Raw genomic sequence first — 20,630 nt, 5'->3', positions numbered from 1 at the left:
TTCTCTTTGGAAGAAAAGCCTTGTAGAAGAAGCTTAGAAGGCAGAATTTTGGGTGGGAAGCAGCAAATGCTCAACATTCTTAGGACAAAAGAATGACCTGTCCTTCATTCCTTTTGCCTTCCAGTTTCAGCTGGTCCCACCACTGTGAATGAATGCAGCAGTGACAGCTGTGTTAAGGCCTCTGCTCTAAGTTTATACCTTTTTGTTTTTGCCATTATGTGTGTGTGTGTGTGTGTGTGTGTGTGTGTGTGTGTGTGTGTGTGTGTGTGCATGTGGGGGGTGGATAGAGGTATATACATACCAATGTGTATAGTTATTTAATAGCACCTGAAGCAGGGGGACGGGGATGTCAGGTGTCCTATCACTCTACACTTTATTCCCTTGGGACAGGCTCTCAGTGAACCTGAAGCTAGATTGGTGGCCAGCAATCCAGGGGTCCTCCTGTCTGCCCTCCTACAGTTTTTTTACATGGTGCTGGAATATGAACTTGGGTCCAGTGCTTGGTCAGACCATCTCTCCAGACCCCTTATTTTAACGATAGAGAAAACAGTTTCTGTAGGAGCTGCTTGTAGAAGAGGTAGTGTATGAGGACTAGAAGATACATAGCCTCGAAAGCATGTAGAGAAGGATAGGATGGATGGAAGGATGACACATACCTTTAATCCCAATACTCAGGAGACAGAAGAAAGAAGATCTCTAAGTTTGACTGTTCTACACTTCAAGTTCTAGGATAGAGTTACATGGGTGAGACCTTGTCTCAAAAAAAAAAAAAAGAATTAAGAAAACAAAACATGGATGGAGTTTTGTTTGCTCTTCTTCCTCACCTCTCCTCCCTGGTCATTAACAATGTTACTTTAGGCAAGATACAGTGTCTCTAAATATTACTTTCCTTATCTACAAATTAGTGGTAATAACTTATTTTCAGATAGTACTTTGATATCTTTATTTTTGTTTGGTTGGTTTTAGTTTTGTTTCTTTGAAACTGGGTATCCTAGCCCAGGCTAGTCTCAAATTTGCTGTGTAGCAGAGGCTGGCCTTGAACCCGATCCTCCTTCCACCTCCCAAGTGCTGGGGTCATAGGTACACACCACCACACTTTGTAATCTGTGTGGAGGGAGTGTATGTGTCTGTCTGTCTCTGTGTTATTTATTTTGGCCTTTTTTTTTTAATGTGTATGCATGTATTGCCTGCATGTAGGTAAGTGCACCCATGTCATGCAGTGCCCATGGAGGTCAGAAGAGGCTGTCAGATCCCCTGGGACTGGAATTACAGACAGTTGTTAGCTGCCATGTGTGTGCTGGGATTCGAACCCGGGTCTTCTGCAAGAACAACCAGTGTTAACTGCTGAGCCATCTCTCCAGCCCTTATTTTGGTCTTTTAAAACTGGGTCTTGGAACCTCATTTAATTTTATGTCTTATAGAGTTTATAATGAGTTAAAGATTATATAAGCGTAATAATTCATCTGTAAACCTAAAAATGTACAGCCAATTTTGAAAGAGATGTACCCTAGCTCAGAAAAATGTTATTGAATAGGTTAATGCTGTTGTAATGAAACGCTTCTTCTAATAAAAAAAAATATATATTTTACTGAAAGAAAAAAAAACTGGGTCTGGCTATGTATTCTGACTTCTTCTGCTTTGCTTTAAATAAAGTTTCCTTGCTACTTTGCGATCTGTGTGGGCCTTTATTTGATTCTTGAATAAGAAACCAAGAACCCAGAAACACCTGTCCTGGATCTGGACCACCAATAACACAAACAAAGAAAAGGTAGAGGTATGAAAAAGACGGCCTGAGGTGAAAGGAAGTCTCTGGGGATGAAAGATCATAAAAGGAGAGGCATGGACCAGGCGAGGACAGGCACATTAACTGTTTTCTCTTTGGTAAAGATGGCTGGGTTACAGATCATAATAAATGTGGTACAGAGTCCCACTCCTGCAGTTACAATGAACCCAGGTTAGTGTGAAATATCTGTAATTGATTTTAAAATGACTCCTGTGCTGGGTGTGGTGGCGCATGCCTGTAGTCCCAGCATTTGAGAGACAGAGGCAGGTGGATCTCTGTGAGTTCGAGGCCAGCCTGGTCTACCTAGTGAGTTTGAGGCCAGCTGAAGCTACAGGGAGACCCTGTTTCAAAAAGATCCCCCCCCAATTAATTAGAATGACTCATGTTAGCCAGGAGTGGTGGCTCCTGCCTGTAACCCCCATGTTTGGGAGGCTGAGGCAGGAGAATTGCCACAGTTTTGAGGCCAGCCTAAGCTATATAGCCTGACCCAGTGCATTATTTAAAACTGGGTATGTGCCCAAACTAAGTGGAGTTCCACCTTTCTAAATTATTCCCTGTACTTGCCTGCCTCTGTTGTACTTGGAAATCGTAAAGCGTCCTCAGTTATGCCAGTTACAGATAGTAACAGTACTACAGATTGTTTTAAGTGAAATTGAAACCAAAGAATGTAGAACATCCCTTCCATGTTTCTGCAAAACTTGCCACTTTTATGGGGAAAAGTTTATTTGTAATTGAAGTATATTTTGTTCATAATTGGGGAACTGCCCAAACAAGTTGTTTCCCTGATTTGTAACTATTTCTGTTGTCATGATGAGAGCACATGGGTTGAGCTAGTGAATGGGATGGGGATAGGTGTGTTTGGAATGCTTGTATACTGTTACTTTTTTACTTACATAAGGGTGAGAAACATCTTTTTGAGCTAGATGAATTTTTCAGGAACTATTGTTTTGGGTGTTTTAGTTTTTTGGAGACAGGGTCTCCCTGTAGCCCCAGGTGGCCTGGAACTCGCTATGTAGACCAGGCCAGCCTGTATCTCACAAAGATCTGCCTACTTCTGCGTCTGCCTCCACCTCCACTCTGAATGCTGGGATTAAAGGCCTGTGCCACCATGCCTAACTTCACAAGCCATTGCGTTAGAGTTGCTAGATCATATCGAAAGACTGCATTACTCTTTTAAAGAGGTGGAAGGACAAAGATATGTCGTATGATTAGGTAATTATTTTTGTGATACCCTAAGGCTGAGCTGTGAAATACCTGATTGAGTCCAGGGGATAAGAAGGTGCAATGTGGATAGACAGACAACTGCTTCAGTTCCTTATTGACCCAGCTAGTGGATTTCTCAAGAGGGATCAGAAATGCAAAACTGCTGAGTAACTCAATGATTTTTTTTCTTTTGTAAAATTTTTACTGAATTTTGTGTGTTTCATACAGAACATCTTAATCTTTATACCCCCTTCCCCGTTGTCATCCTCCCATATCCGCCCCCCCCAACACACACACTGGATTTCATGCATTCTGTCTTTGGTTAAGGCCTATTGAGTCAAGTTCCCAGTTGTCCCTTAGTTCATCCACTGAGGTCTAGTTAGCATATCTGTAGTCCCTTCCTTTAAGATCAGCTCTTCCTCACCCAGCAGTAATCAGCTGTCAATAGCTCTTTGGATAAGATTGGGGCCTGCTGCCCATTTCCACAATTCTATGTTGGGGTTTTTTGTCTGCTTGAGTTTGTGTGGGTCTTGTGCATGCTGACTCCATTGCTGTAGAGTCATATGAACAAGGTCCCAGGTGCCTGTAAGATTCTTGTTTCCATGTGGTCATGCACCTCCTCCCTTTCCGCCCCCTCCTCTGCAATGGTCCCTGAGCCCTGGGTGAGTAAGGTTTAATATAGGAGTCCTGTTCAAGGACCCACACTCTGCAGACTCTTATTCTCCGTGCTTTCGCCATTTGTGTCCTTTTGTTGTATTCATGGCTCTCTGTTGTTTAACAGAGCTTTATTGATGAGAGTTGAGAGAGAAATTAGTATTCTGTCTACTTGTTCCACTATATTCTGTGAACTTTAGGTGTAGAGGTTCTATTGTAGATATGTCATTTAGTGTTGGGAAATTCACAGACAATCTCTGTGTGTGACCAGTTGTGGAACTAATAATCTTTGTATGTTGCAAAAGAAGCTTCTTTGGTGAGTGGTGACTGAGATACTTGTCTGTAAATATAAGGATACATATTTTGCACATGGTAAGAAATTACATTTGTCTAGGGATGTGACAGCCTTGGGGTTTTCTTTAAGATCTGTGACCTCTCCAGCCATGTATATTTGGCTAGGTTTACAGTACCACACATGAGTTCTCTTTCATTGAGTGGGCTTTAAGTCCAATTAAGTAGCTGTTGATTACCCCCAGGATAAAAGGGCCACTACGGCCCCAATATAGTTTGCTGTCATTGGTGTGATTATTAGACATTAAAGCTGGGGTTGGACCATCGATTGATGTTTTCTCTTAGCAGCTTGCATAGTATTCTTCAAAACTATGAGAGCTGGCCTTCAGGGAGGTAGCCTCCAGATCAGTTCCAATTCCATTGCTCCAAATCTGTGTCTGAAGTATGCCCTGTCTCCAGCAGTAGGGTCTTGCCTTCACATTCTAGGAGGCAATCAAGGGCTGTGGTAATAGCCTATGTAATTTTGGGAGTCTCTTGGACTACCCTGGCCAACAACTCAAAGGAAGGTTTCTCCTGTCTGGCACTGTTTCATGTTATGTAACCTCCAGCCATACACAGGAACTCATGTAGAGATATTGTATGTGTAATTTTTCAATTAAGTTTTTAGATTAATATGATTCCTCCTGGTTTTTTATACCAGCACTATTTATCTGTCCTCTCAATATAAAAAAAATGCAAGTTATACAAAAATAGTCATATCTTTCTGTTGAAGATTATGCTTAAATGTCAGATATATACCTGAAATCTCAACATTCAGAAGACTAAGACAAATAGACTTCAAGTTCAAGACCAGACAGGAAAACCCTGTCTCAAAAAAAAAAAAAAAAAAAAAAAATCGAGAAGCCAGGCTTGGTGTCACACATCTTTAATCCCAGCACTGGTGAGGCAGGGGCAGGTAGATCTCTGTGTTCAAGGCCAGCTGGGGCTACAGGGAGACCCTGTCTCAACCCACTCCCCCCACAAAAAAGCAGAGATGGCTCAGTGGTTAAGAGTGCTTGAAGACCTCCCAGAACCCACTGACAAGCCAAGCCTGTAATCTCCAGCTAAAAGGGATACGCCCTCCTAGTCTCCATGCAAGTGCCTGCACACACAGACATACACATGCATGCACACATTAATAAATGAAAATAAATCGTTTTAAAAATGGAAGGGAAGAAATAGGTAAATACCAGAAAAAAAATACATGGTTAAAAAAACAATTTTTTTTCCTTTGATGGGTAAGGGAAGATAAAGTAGAAGAGTGCTGTGTTTTGTTACTGTTAAGAGTTTTCCTATGGAATCTGTATACATTATCCCAGTTTCAGAACATTGTGATTAGTTCTGCCTTTGGCCTATATTTGTTCCCAACTGTTTTTATCAGACAGTGTCTCATGTGGCCTTAGCCTGGAACTCCCAGAGATCTGCCTGCCTCTGCCTCCTGAATGCTGAGATTAAAGGCGTGTGTCACCATACTAGGCTTGTTTCAGCTTTGTACTTCACTTTTTCTTAATTTTATTGTTTTATATCATAATAATAAGTCAGGTGATCCTCTTCTATATTGTTATGCATAATATTTATATGCAGTTGGGTCTAAGAATATAATAAACAAATACTTAGTCTCTTAAAAATCATACAACTATCTAATACTTATTGTAGAAAAGATAGAAAATGCAGAGAAACAAACAAAAATGCCTTTATAATTCATCTGACCTTGTATGTGTGTTGTGTCTGAGTTGTGTGTGTTGTTCATATGCATGTGGAGGGGGAGGCACCTGCACAAAGGCCGGAGGAGGAGTCTGGTGTCTTTCTCTATCATGCCCTGTCTCTGGTGGAACCTAGAGTTAGGCTAGCAGCCAACAAGTCCCAGCAATGCTGATTCTCCTCTATGCTCAGTGTTTTGTAACTAGCTTTATATATTAAATGTTACAAATTTTTCTCTTCCTAGTATTCCTTTATCTGTCTTCCTTCCCTCTGTCCCTTTTTTCTTTTTCCTTCCTTCCTTCCCTCTGTCCCTTCCTCCCTGTCCCTTCCTCCCTCTGTCCCTCCCTCCCTCCCTTCCTTCCTCCCTTCCTTCCTCCCTTCCTTCCTTGTGCTAGAAATAGAACCCAGGACTCACATAAGTGCTATAATCTCGCTATATCACTAGCCCATTTTTATTTAATTTTGAGACAAGGTATCACTAAATTGCCCAGGCAGCTTAAAACTTGTGATCCTCTCCTGCCTCAACCTCCCATATACTTGGGATTACAGGTGTGTACTACCATGTCTGATTTCTTTTGTCTTCGTTTTTATGGTTCCCTGATCTTCTTCTTATATGGCTATACCATGATATATTTAACCAGTCCTTTATTAGTAAATATTTAAAGTATCTGATCTTCTATAATTGATAGCAAGTTGTTTACTAGGTATTCTTGTACATATAGTTTTGCATGCTTATTCGAATATTTTCTTAGAATAAAGTGAATTTGAGGGGTCAGAAGGTATATATTCTTCTTGACAAAATAAATTGTTGTCAGATTGTTCTCCAGAACCTTTTCTCTCCATCAGTGGAAGAAAGTATTCAGTTCTCTACACCCTCACTAATGTTGGGCAGAAATGTTTACCATTATTAGGCTAACTGACATTTCAGACTTATTTAATTTCTTGGCCTTTGTTGCTGTTTTGGGCTTTTGAGATAGTCTCACTGTGTAGCCTGTATCCCAAACTCACAGGGACTCTCTAACACATTAAGCAGGTGTTCTAGCACTGAACTATAGCCTCCACAGCCTGGGGTATAGGATACCATGTCTTTTTATTTTTTAGTCTTTTTGAGACAGGGTTTCCCTGTAGCCCCAGCTGTCCTGGAACTCACTATGTAGACCAGGCTGGCCTTGAACTCACAAGAGATCCACCTGCCTCTGCCTCCCGAGTGCTGGGATTAAAGGCGTACGCCACCACACCCGGCCTAACATTTTAAATGTAGATACCCACACATACATTTGGCCATTTGTGTCTTTTGGTGAGTTTTCAAATTAAGACAGGAGACAGATTTCTTATATTAAGGATATTTAATAGGCTCTGATTGCAAGTATTTTTCTAGTTTGTCTTTTTTTCTTCTTTATTCTTTTCAGTGTTTGGGTTTGGTTTTTTTCTTCATATAACAAGTTTCTTTGTTACTAGTGGTAGAATGCTTACCTAGCATGTGTGAGGCCCTAGGCTTGATCTCCAGCACCACACACACACACACACACACACACACACACACACACACTCACTCAGCTTCTCTTTCAGCTTTACATTCAAAGCTATTAACCATTTAAAAAAATTTGCTCTAGCAAGATCCTATGCATGTAATGATGTTCAGAAATCAGTAGGTAAATGCTTTTCAAATTTCTTCCATTTTCCAATAGGAAAGCAATAGAAGAGCTGCTGAAAGAGGCAAAACGTGGGAAAACTAGAGCTGAGACAATGGGACCTATGGGCTGGTAAGTCCTTGAGTAATCCCCTTAAAACTTAAAAATATAAGCCAGATGTGATGGAACATACCTATAATTTTAGCACTGGGGCGGCTAAGACAGGATTATTGTCACGAGTTTGAGGCCAGCCTGGTCTATGCAAGAAGACCCTGTCCCTTAAAAACCAAACAACCACAGATACTTAAAAAATCTTGGCTGGAGGTAGCAAGCAGTATGTGAATCTGTGGCATAAAGAGGTTTGTAAAAGCATTAGATATTGAGACTCTCACCCAAAGATGAGTGTGGAGTAAAAACACTGCCAAGAGCTGAGCATTGGGGATCTCTGGCAATGCACAGTGGGCAGTGGGTGTGTATAGAGAATGTGAAATAGAGTTTTCTCATTCCTTTGAGTCCCCAAGATACAGAGACATTACTGTGCCCAAAGAGAGCAATATTACACCAGTCTAGCCATGCAGAATTAAAATTTACCATTGTAGTTTCTACACAAACTAGTTCACTTAATAATACGAGAGTAGGTGAGGTGTCTCAGGGGTAAAGGCACCTTTTGCCAAGCCTGACAACCTGAGTTAGATCCCAGGGACCCATGTGGTGGAAGGAGTGTATTAACTGCCTAAAATTGTCCTCTGACCACACATGCATACAAAATAAATGAATAAAAAGTAATATATGAACAAAGGAAGAATTTAACCTTAAGAACTAATTCTAGTCTGTTAGGAATGACTTTAACAATAGCTGTCCAGTAAATATCCTCAGTCTTTTCTCTACAGTTAAAAATTTATGGGGCTGGAGAGGTGGCTCAGCAGTTAAGAGCACTAGCTGCTCTTGCAGAGGACCTGGGTTGTTCCCAACACCCACCTGGCAGCTAACAACTGTCCATAATTCTAGTTCCAGGGGATCTGATGCCCTCTTCTGACCTCCACAGGCATTGCATGATATGAGTGCACTTGCATATGTGCAGGCAGTACACTCATATATATAAAAGTAATATATATATTTTTAAATCATTACATTGGGAAACTAGGGGATATTGCAAAGAATAGATATAAAAATGGGATAAGAACAAAAGCTAGACTTCTCAATACATCTTTTGTGTTTCCTTTATTTTTTCTTTTCATACAATTTTTCTTTATTTTTGAGAATTACATACGTGTAGATAATGAAATATCCCCCCCATATCCCTTTCCAGTTCCCGCTCTAGTCCCCACAATATACCCGTTCCCAATTTCATGTCTTTTTTTAAATAAGCCACTGCATCCAGTTAGTGCTGCCCATGTGCATATGGATCACCTGAGCGTGGGAAGCTACCAGTGAGAACACCCTCAGAAAAGATGGATTCTCCCTCCCCCAGCAGCTATCAACTGCCAATGGCGCCTCAGTGAGGCATGGGGCCTGGAGATACCTGTCCATGAATGCTGGGATTTGCCAGGCTTGATCTTGTGCAAGTAGCCACAGATGCTCTGAGTTCATGAATGCTACAGCCATGTTCTGTCCAGAGGTCAGCATTTTATAGTGCTCCTCTTCATTTCTTAAAAGGATTTATTTTTATTTATGTGTATATGTGTGTGTCTGCATGTATTTATGTATGCACGCATGCATGTGGGTGCTGGCAGAGGCCAGAAGAGGGCCTCAGATCCCCTGGATCTGGAGTACAGGTGATTATGAGCTATTTGATATAGGTGCTGGGAACAGAACTCCAGTCTTCAGTAAGAGCAGCAAGTGCTCCTAACTGCTGAGCCATCTCTAATCCGGTTGCTTTGTTTTTGAGGCAGGGTCTCGTGTATTCCAGGCTGGCTTCAAACTCCTTATGTAGCCAAGAATGACCTTGAACTTTTTTTAAGATTTTTTTAAATTTGTTTTCCTAATTGTGTGTGTGTGTGTGTGTGTGTTCGTACATATTGCGCAGGGGCCCACAGAGGCCAGAAGAACAGGTAGAATCCCTTGGAACTGGAGTTACAGACAGCTACAAACCACCCAGTGTGGATACTAAGAACCAAACCTGGGTCTTTTGCAAGAACAGTGATGCTCTTAGCCACTGAGCCATCTCTCTACCCTTCTGACCTTGAAATTCTGGTCCTACTGTCTCTACTTCCCAAGTACTAAGGTTACAGGCATGTGATGGTGGGATCATGCATGCTAGGCAAGCATTCTACCAATTGAGCTATATCCCTAGCCCTTTGTTTTGTAAATCTAGCTTTTAGAATCGTGCACATTGTTTGCATAAAGTAAAAAGCTAAATTAAATAAAAATAGATTCCTAATTTCTAAAAATCAAGCAAAATAAAACAATAGACCTAAATAAACTATTTAGTATCTATCTGAGCTCAGAAAGGATTTCAAGTGATCTAAATCTTGAATATATTTCTATTAGCAGAGAAAGGAAAACCACAAAGAATTTATTTTCATTCATCGTATTGATAGTAATATTGGCTATCCTGGAAATATTACATAGTAGGATAAAATAAAAAGTAAATATTTTCTATATATGAATACCAGATTTTAAGTATGAAAGAGATACAAATATAAAGTCAAGGAGGTAAAAACCTTACCCATAATAATTAATTTGAATTGGAAATATTGATATGAAGTTGTGCTACGTTTTCTTTTTTTCCAGAGAAACTTTTTTAGCTCTGGTATATAGAAAAGCCCTAGAAATAGTGACTACCCACCACAGAGCAGTGAGCATCCTGGTGCCAGGCTGTTAGGTTAAGTACTGTTTCCCATTGAAAAGAGACAGGGACCCTTAGAAGAATAATTGATTGCAATCATTTCACATCAGTGCTCAGAATTAGCCAAACTGCAAAGTTAGAGGTCACACACCCAAGATACCCCTCATTTTTTACACCACCACAAGTTCAGAAGATTCCCAAAGCTACGTTAAGCTTCAGTAGTTCACTAGTAGTTGAGTGAAATCTGTAACACTCATGGTTACAGATTATTATAGGAAAGAGATACAGATTAAAATAAGAGACACAAAGTACCAAGTCTGGAAGGGTTCAAAAATGAAGTATCTAATATCCTCTCCCCCATGGTGTCAGAACATGTTACCCTCCCAGTATCAATGTGAGATGAATGGAATGTTGCCAACCAAGGAAGTTCCCCGGGAACCTCAGTGTTCTTATGGCTCTGTTGTGTGGGTATGTTGATTGATTGATTACATGGTTATTTTAGTTTCTGGGTTGATCCATATCACAAACCTAAAGCTTTCACCTTAGTCACCATTGTTGATTTTTCTTTTGCTGCCAGCCCTCATCTAAAAATGGAAGGTGTGGCTAACTCCACCCTAAACAAAGATGTACCTATCAAGTATGACATAGATTGCCCTCCAGAAGCTGAGAGCAAAGACCAGCCCTTCCTTTGGGTAGAGCCAAACTCATCTACTACACAGGAATGAAAGTTGTAAGAGGAGCTGGAAAATCTTGTCATGCCAGAAAGCAAAGAAACTGTCAAAGGCCAATATCCTCAGATTGGGAAGTCTCAGGAACCAATTTGAAGACAAAGATGGAATAATTTGATTTAAAAATTAAATTACAATGATTGAATCACCTAAAATATGTTGAAATCCATAAGGTTGTAAGAATAATCACAGTAAGACCCTTAGTGGTCCCTTATGAATGATGCTAGAGATCCAAATCATTACTCAAAAAACTGGTAAATAAAGAGGCTTGAACTATATGTTGGGATTATCAAATAATTGCTAAAAGTTTATAAAAGAATTGCACAGGGGACTGGAGAGACCAACCTGAGCATGTCCCAGATCAACCTGAGATGTATAAAGAGATCCTCATCTCAAAACATAATTTAAAACAAAATAGAAACCATGTGCAAAAGTCCTGGATTTAATCTCCGACATCTCCCCTCAAAAAGAGTTGTACCTAGTAAATGAAGAATAGATTATCATCACTTGAATGGTTCTGTTTTCTGTAGTACTGAGGATTAGACCCACAGCCTCATGTATATTAAGCACATGCTCCCCACAGAGCCATATCCCCAGCCATGAATTGTTAAATCAGTAATAAGGCAAATAGCCCAACTTAAGAATAGACAAAATACTGAACAGATAAATAGTTTACTAAAAAAGCTAGAGGATTGGCCAGCAAATATAAGATGATCAAATCCATAGCTACCAAGAAAACACTCATTAAAATCACAGTTACCTCTATGCATGTGTTAGAATAGTGAAAAATTTAAAATTTACAAACCAAGTATGATGAGGCTGTGCAGCAACTAAAAATGTAAAATCTACAACCTCTTTGAAAAACAATTGGCATCAATGGCTGCTAAAGCAATCTATCAAGTGAAAAGTGATGGGAAACATCCTGCCAAATGGGTCAGGTTGTGACAATACCTGACCACAGACCACATTAATGATTGGTCTTTGTTTTGGTTTTGGTGTTGGTGTTGGTTCTAGGCATGAGCCTATGGCATGCTAGGCAAGCTCTTTTCTACTGAACCACATCCCCAGCCCTGACATTGGTGATTTTTTTTTTTTTCTGGTCTTTTTGAGACAGGGTCTCCTTGTAGCTACAGCTGGCCTAGATTCGCTGTGGAGACCAGGCTGGCCTCAAACTCACAGAGATCCACCTGCCTCTGCCTTGAGAGTGCTGGGATTAAAGGCATGTGCTACCACACCCATCTACATTGGTGAATCTTTTAAATAAATAAAAATTACAAACCACCAGAGACATCCTGGTCAAAACATTGAACCAGGGTCTGGTCAAGTCTAGTTAGAAAAATCTGTAGAAGAAAGAAGAATGCTTTTAAATGACAACAAAGGTTGAAATCACAGCATCCAAAAAGTAGAAATTTTACAAGTCAGAGAATGCAATTTCTTTAACAATCAAGTACAAGGAGAAAGGAAAGAGCCTGTGAACTAATATATTTGAGGCAATCAAATAAAATACTGCAAAGTCTTTATCTAAAATAACTGAAAAGAAATTTTGAGGACTGGGGATGGCTCAATTGGTAAAGTGCTTTGAGTGCTTGCTTTGCAGGCATATAAGGACCTATGTTTGATCCTCAGAATCTGTGAAGAAAATGGCTGGGTTTGCTGGTGAGTGCTTATAATCCCAGCACTGAAGAGGTAGAGACCAGGCAAATACCTAGGACTTACTGGCCAGCCAGTTGAGCCTAATTGGTAAGGTGCAGGCCAATGAAAGACCTTGTCTGAAAAGAGGTAGACAGCATGAGAATGACACCTAAGGTTGTCCTCCAACCTCTCATGCACCCATGAGATGCACACAGGTGTACCTGCTCACATAAACATACACTACATATGTGAGAAAGACATATGAGGGGCTGGGAAGATGGCTCAGCAATTAAGAGTAGCTCTTGGTCAAGGACTAGGTTTTGGTTCCTAGCACCCACATGGCAACTAACAACCATCTGTAACTCCCAAGTTCAAGTTGCAGGAGATCTGATGCCCTCTTCTGGCCTCCTCTGACATACATGTAGGCAAGACTGATATACATCCAAGAGAAAGACATGAAACAGTTGGGGGTATTTGGTGGTATTAAAAAATTCATGAGAGGGTTAGCCATGATAATGGTTTTCCTGTTTTAATATTTTTTAAGAATTGTATTTATGGGGCTTATAAAAAGTAAATAAGTCAAAGAAGAAAAAGTACATGAAGTTTACAGAAAAAAGTGATGGGGAGGTATGGGAGGAGTTGGAGGGGAGGGAGCGGCATGGATTTGATCAAAATACCCTATATGCATGTATGAAATTCTCAATAAATTATTTATTTTAAAAAAGAATTGTATTTATTATTATTTGTGTGTGTGTGATATAAGTATGGGCATGCACATGCCGTGGTGCATGTGTGGAGATCAGAGGAAAGCTTTGTGAGTCAATTCTTGCCTCCCATCTTGGGTTCGGTGAGTCAAAATTGTCAGGCTTGCATAGAGCCTGCTGAGCCATCTTGCTGGCCCTCTTGTTTTAACTTTAAACCCTTTAAAGATTTATTTCATTTTTAAAATTATATGTATGTGTCTGTGGGAGGGGTATGTGCACAGAAGTGCATGTGCCCTCAGAGTCTAGAAGAAGGCGTCAGGTCCCTTGGAACTGACCATTGTGGGTGCTGGGAACCAAACTCAGGTCTTCTGCAAGAGCAGTACACACTCTTAACTGCTGAGCCATCTTTCCAGCCCCTAAATCCTATTCTTTTATCATTTCAGTATGATTTACTATATATAATTATGTATAATAAAATGGAAAATTTACATTTTATAAGAAAATGAAATGATCCACGGTATAAATGACTCAGTCTGCATATAACATGCATAGTCAATGTGGATTCAGTAGCCTACCTACCTCTTGAGAGAATAGTATGTGAAAGCAACCAGTGTGATTTGCAGCCTGTAGCAATTAGAAAATATTAGGTAAATTTACTATCTTTCAGTGTACTTGTGCTTTACAGAGATAGAGTACTATACTAATATGAGTTTTATTAGTGCAAATTTGGTTAAGGGCAGAGAGCTTTGATTTTTGGCATGAAGAAAAACCTTCATCAGTTTGGTAAGTTATTGGTCCAGTCTAATACCTAATGTGAAAGAATCAACATAGAACTAAACAGCAAATTCTGATTTGACAGTGAATACAAACATGCAGTTGTAATTCTTGCTTTGTGAGGAACAAATAAGAAAATCTAAGCAGCCCTGCGGATAGAAGTCATTTGTCCTGACAACCTTGGGATCTCTCTCTCTCTCTCTCTAACATGTTTGTTGTTAAGGTAGAAAGACCTTATATTCATTCTGCTTCTATCTCTGTCTCTGCTCTCTCTCTCTCTCCACACACACACACACACACACACACACACACATTTATTTATTTTGTGTTTGTGTGTGGATGCTTCAGTGCCATGATGTACACATGGAGGTAAGAGAACAACTTTCAGGAGGTTAGTTCTCTCCTTCTAACGTGGATTCTAGAGATCAAACTCGTGTCATCAGACTTGGCAGCAAGTGCTCTTTCTCACTGAGCCATCTTGCCAGCCCCTTTAATAGAACTTTCTGCACTTAGCACTAGTATATGAGCCAGCCCTGCTTCCCCAGAGACAAGCTAACATATGTTTGCGCCATCTTGAGGTTTGTGGGCGTTACTAATAAACTCTGAGTATTGTCCTGATTAGGTTGGCAATTCCACAGTTACTGGGACCTAGATTCCTAACAGTTTTTTCAAGTCCCCAAATCACCGAATATGGCTCTTTCCTACTTGGTTTAACATGGTAGCTGGCATTAAACCCATATTTTAATTAGCAGGAAGAAGAGAAGAAAGGTATAAACACTTGCCTGAAGCTCTGTCCACCATTTCTGTATCACACCCATAGGCCAGAATTTACCATGTCTCTACTACCATCAAGGCCAGAAATGTTTTCCTGTAACAGAGAAACGTCAGAGCTCATCTACTGTACAAGAATTTATAGGAGAGACAATTAGCACCCCTTTCTGAGATTGGGTGGGGGCAGGGAGGGCATGTTGAACAGAGAAAATAACAGCAGGCAAAAAGGACCCCAGGCTTGTAAGAGGTGGGTCCTGTGAGGAAATAGGATATGAAGCTTATATTTTCCCATTAGTCAACACTAAAGTTCCTGCTGGCATTGTTTTGTTTTTTTGGTTTTTTTTTTTTTTTTCCCCAGTTATCTTACAGCAGTGGTTTGTAAGCTTTCTGGTCTTAGTACACTTTACCCGCTAAAAAATTACTGAGGACTGGGGCCCGTGAGGTGGCTCAGCAGGTAAAAATGCTGGCCATGCAAGCCTAGCAACTTGATTGAGTTCAATCCCTGCAACCCACGTAAAGGTGCAAAGAAAGAACCAGTTCCACAAAGTTGTCCTTTGACATACACACATACACAAATAATAAATTTTTAAAAATTTATTGAGGGCCCCAAAGAACACTAGGGTAGGTAGTGCATTCCCAAATTTATCTGCACATTTGGAATCACCTGGAGAGCTTTATAAACTATTGATGCTTGAGACTGGAGAGGTAGCGCAACAGTTAAGAGCATATACTACTTCTTCCAAAGGACCTGAGTTCAGTTCCCAGCATCCACATAGTCACATCCAGCAGTTCACAACTGCCTGTAACTCCAGCTTTAGAGCATCTGACCTCCTCTTCTGGCCTCCAAGGGCACCTGGACTCAGGTATACATACTTTAAAATAAAATAAATATTTTTAAGTTATTGATGCTTATGCACCATCATTATCCATTATGATTATGGAATGTGGCATGGGCTTTGGAATTCTAAAACACCAAGGTGATTTTTAAGTGTACACATTTGAAAGACCCTAATTCTAGTTCACTGAAAAGAATAGTAACAACTGGCTAGGCTGAATCCAAGGTGGCCGTGCACCTTGGCCAGGGACAAACAGCACTTCTTCACTGAAGCAGCCTGGCTGGTGTTCTAGTACCAGCCCAAGACCCGGGCCTGGAGAATGGACCTCCTTGGACAGATCTTAAAGGAACAGGCATTTTATTGCTCACTAGTAGACCATGATTTATTTTGCTAACTATGTAGGAGATCATTACTTATAGTAGTTACTTTAAATTTTAAAAATAGGACTAGAGTGACATTGATTTTTTTGATACTCCATAAGAAAGATGATAGAAGGTTGAGCAAGTGCCAGACAGAGGCAGCTGATCTGAAGAAAATGTGCATGGGTACAATTTGTTCAGTTTCTAAAGAAAGAGACCATTTGATGCTATACAGTTCCTTGGATGTGTCTGAGCAAAAGAATCTTTTGAGGCTCTTGTCAGGGCCTTAGGAAAGAATCTGTTTCCTCATGTAAAGGAATCTGCAAATACGAATTTCAGAAACTTGCCCAATTTCATTATCTATAAAATGTTTTTATGCTGGTCATATTCACTTCAGCTTATCTCCAGTCTAATAAATTTTTCAGTCTATGCTAGTGGAAATTCAGCTTTATACCAACAGTTCCAGAGATCCAATTGAGGGAAAATGAATCTTTACTTTCTAACCCAGTTGTTTTGAGGCAAATGACATTGTTGGATGTTTTTCTATTAGAAAAGCACCTACATGATTCTTCATTTTATGCGTAACATCAATTTTTTTCTTTCTGTGCCGGGAGTTAAATGCATGTACTGCTTAATTTATTATTGGAAAGCACATAATTTCTGTGGTCTTTATCTAGACATGCAGTTTTTCAGATTTTTAAAAATTTGCTGCACACGTTAAGTTATCATGAGGCCAGAAATAGGGAGTGGTAAAGACTTGTTTTCCTAGCCTTTGGAGGTTTAGTGGTGGATAGACAAATGAGAGGTGATCCCACTGCAGTGGGAAGGGTGGGAGGGGCTCATGTGAGTCACAGATAAGGCTCTTGGCAGCATTTCATGGCCACAGAGATCTAAACCTTTGGTTTATACTTAGAGATCATGGAGCCCAGAGAACTTTCCTAAGACCCCCAGCTTGCTCTCTGCTGATGGGACTGTAACTTTGCTTACTTGTCTGTGGCTTAAATGCTCCCTTGCCAGGCCACCTCTTTTCTGTGCATTATTGACTGATGACCCTCTGCAGCATCAGTGCTGACTGGCCCTGCTGCCCATATTCCTCTTCTATCAGTGATGAAAGTGAATCAGAGCCTTGACCATGTTACTGTGGGGTTGCTTAGCTTTGTAAATGCCTGATGCTGCTAAGGAGCTGGAAACCTGAAGTCTGTAAGACTCTGTACACCTCCCTGTTTCTCCTCTGTTCCTCTCAGTAGTCTGTCTCCTAAATAGCAGAGATACACTGATTGAAAGCCTGGTTTATCTTTGCTTCAAGGGCTTAGTAGCATAATGCTTTGCTTAGGGAAGAGACTCTGATTTTTTAAATGAATAAATATTTGTATATCAATAGTAACACACACGTGCATATTCAGCTCTTTTACATTATTTCTAGGTACAGTGTTGGGGACAGAGTCATTAAACTCTCACTGTAAGCCTCAGGACTGTTGTATGCAGAGTAATTAAGGAGTAACAGTCTGGTAATGGTGATTTTAACACTAAAAGCATTTCTCAGATCACCACATACTGAGGCATTTGATTGCCAAATTGTAAGCTATACTACCAGGGGTGATTATAGTAGCTGTGGCAGCATTAAACAGCAAAATGAGTTGTAATCAACCATACCATCAAGATGAGGAAAAAAAAAAAAACCTACCTCCCTACAGGGAGATCTTGGATCTGCCTCCGTCTTTTTAGAGATATCATTTTAGACTTAGATCCTCGACACTGAAAAGGGTGTATGGATCCGAAGATGAAGTGCCATTCACTGATAGGGGAATGGATTTGTCTACAGAGTAAGGGGAGAAATGGACTGCATTGGATGCACCCTTGCTTTAATAGCCCAAGATTTGCCTACCAGAAAGATAATTTTTATGAATCATGATTTCCCAGTGTTTAGCATACTGTACTCTTCTCTAAGTCAACTGATATTCTCTACCCTAGTCCTTGTCTATATGGTGGCTGTCCTGTGCTCCTGAGTGGGTTGCCATCTTTAGCTGGTCCCATGTGTGGCTCTGCTTATCTTCTGTTGGATGGAGGAACCTCCGATACCAGTATACTAACAGGCCTCCCTCCTGCAGTTGCTTCCCTGGTTGCCAGTAACTGGCCACTTTACCTAGACTGTGCCAGGTTTCTCTGTTCTGTCCCAGCCAGGCTATGCTCTGAGGGCAGACTCCAAGTGCCTGTGATAGTAGCTGTAGAGACTAAATGAGGAAATGTTCAGGGACAGGGAATGGCATCATCTTCGTTCTTTTTTTTTTTTTTAAAGGCAGAATCTTGCTATATAGCCCTAACTAGCCTGGCCTCAAACTCATGGCACTCCTCCTGCCTCAGCATCCCAAGTGATGTGATTACAGGTATGCACTACCATATCTGTCCATCCTTGTTTTTGTTTTACCATGAATCTTAGTAGCTAGTGATCATGGGTCCTAGTCATAAAACTATTTTAGAAGTCTAAAGTAGCAGGTCTAAATCAGTAGAAGATACTGCTTCCATTCTACAACAGGGAGACAGATATATAAAAATCAAGGCTGGGGAGATGGTTCCCTGGATAAGAGTGCTTGCTGTATAAGCATATGGACCTGAGTCTAGCATCAAAATTTTAAGAAAAAAAAAAGCATGTCTGGGTGTGCCTGTAACCCCACTGTTGTGAGAGATAAGAACAGGAGGATCACTGGGGCTTGGTGGCTGCCAGCCTAGTTCTGAATTCAGAAAAAAAAAAAAAAAAACTATCCCAAGAGAATAAGGCAGAGAGTGACAGAGCAACATGCCCAGCACTTTCCTCCAGCCTCTGCATTCATGCATATGCACACCCATACCCACACGTGGCATGCACCATACATAACACAGAAACAAAAACATTTTTAATATGAAAATCAGAAAATCTAGCTGGGCGTGGTGGTGTACGTCTTCAGTTCCAGTATTTGGGAGGCAGAGGTAAGTGGAGCTCTTAAATTTGAGGCCAGTTGGGGCTATAGGGGAACACCTTGTCCCAAAAAGAAAAAAACAAAACAAAAAAAAAACAACAACTCAGAATTCCCTTTTCTTGCAAAGTATCTTATGCTTGGTCAGAAATGAAAGATGAGCATATACTTCATCCATCATAGTCTCTTCAGTCTTGGGTTCTCTGGAAATTTGCCTTCTGTGGCGTGTGAGACCCTTCCATCACAACATCTGCGAAGATAGATTTGAAAGGATACTTTACCGTAATCTAGGCATGGTGCAGTGTGCCTGTAGTCACCAGCTACTCTGGCAACTAAGGGAGGAGGACCACTTGAGCCCACAGGTTTGAGACTGGCCTGGGCAATATAGAAAAAACGTGGCTCAAAATAATAATAATAATAATAATGACTTTTGAAAAAGGAAAACCAAGTTTAACCTAGAATACCAAGTCTTAACTCTGGCAGCGCTAAAGCAGTTTTAACCAGTCTCACCCCATCAATGCTTTGTATCTGCTTGTGTTGTTAACACCTTAAATCTGGCCCTTTCCAGGTTAACTATTGTAACCTTCCTCATGCTAAAAATAAAAACAACTAGCCAGAATGAGAAAGTCCTCTGCCTGGGGTAAGCTACTGCCAGACAGGAAGCAACTGCCCTACCATGAGGCCTCCTTAGCCCCTCACCCCAACACACCTTCTGGGATTCAGACAGTGACAGACTTGGTACGAACACTTCTGGCAGCCCTAGTCTATGCTTTTCCTGCATGGCTCAGCTTTTTGCCTCAAACCTGATAGGAAAAGGCTGTAGAATGGTTGAGTGTCTTGTGCCAGCTTTTTGTGCCATCTGAATGGGGCTGGGGAAATGGCAGTGAAAACAAGCTGACAAATAGATCAATGGATACGTATGACATAATTTCCTGACTTGAAGAGTGAGAATGTTGAAGGATTAACGTATAGACAGTGGACTAAGATTTAGAACAGGGAGGGATGCTATGAGTGTGGGGGCTCCAGAGGTGGTTCAGTAGTTAAGAACAATGACTGCCCTTGCAGAGGACCCAGGTTCAGTTCCCAGCACATGCATGATGGCTAACAACCATCCCTAATTCCAGTTCCTCTTCAGGCATTACACACACGGTGCACTTAAATACATGCATAAATACACATAAAATAAATATAAAACAAAAACAAAATGGGGAGGGACATCAGAGATTACCTACTACTTCAACTTTAGTCTTATGTCTAAGGACAAGAGTTTTAGAGTTTGCAGAATAGCTGGAAATGCAAATTATTAGCCCAGCATTGGTAGAAACAAATTAGTACAGCTGTTATGGAGTACAGAGATTTCTCAAAAACTTAAAAGTAGGTTGTGAACAGTGGTGGGTACTTGTAATCCTAGCACTTGAGAGGCTGAGACAGGATTATGAGTTTGAGGCAACTTGGGCTACATAGTAGCAAGTTCCAGGCTAACCTTGACTTCATAATGAGACCCCATTTCACAGGGAAAAAAAGAAAGGAAATTAAGAAAAATATATTTAAAAGTCAACATAATTTGACACTTAAAGATCACAGAACTTAACTTAAAAATTGCCAAAGGTTTTGTTTTGAGATCCTGGATTGATGTTCCACTGAGAAATACTCGCCTTGTTTAATCCAATTAACCCATTTTACCAGCATGGAGATGTCACATTCCAATAAAAAAAGCCCCAAATTCTTCTGCAGCTGATCATTTTTCAGCAGCTATTCCTATTTTTGTGTGTCTGAAAGATAGAC

The 20,630-nt window shown here is 40.5% G+C and overlaps 1 protein-coding gene across 1 annotated transcript in view; it reads left to right on the top strand.

The window, feature by feature from the left end:
• LOC115066761 (protein POLR1D-like) overlaps positions 1–20,630 on the top strand; it is a 51,671-nt gene that overhangs the window by 28,463 nt on the left and 2,578 nt on the right. The window contains exon 2 of the mRNA XM_029559660.1: positions 7,360–7,434. Coding sequence (XP_029415520.1) covers positions 7,360–7,434 — 75 coding nt within the window. The remainder of the gene's footprint in view (positions 1–7,359; positions 7,435–20,630) is intronic.

The sequence above is a fragment of the Nannospalax galili genome, unplaced genomic scaffold (assembly GCF_000622305.1).
Source record: "Nannospalax galili isolate Female #2095 unplaced genomic scaffold, S.galili_v1.0 scaffold768, whole genome shotgun sequence".
Taxonomy (NCBI): domain Eukaryota; kingdom Metazoa; phylum Chordata; class Mammalia; order Rodentia; family Spalacidae; genus Nannospalax; species Nannospalax galili.
Note: the sequence above shows the minus strand (reverse complement) of the source record. Positions and strands in the feature narration are given on the sequence as shown.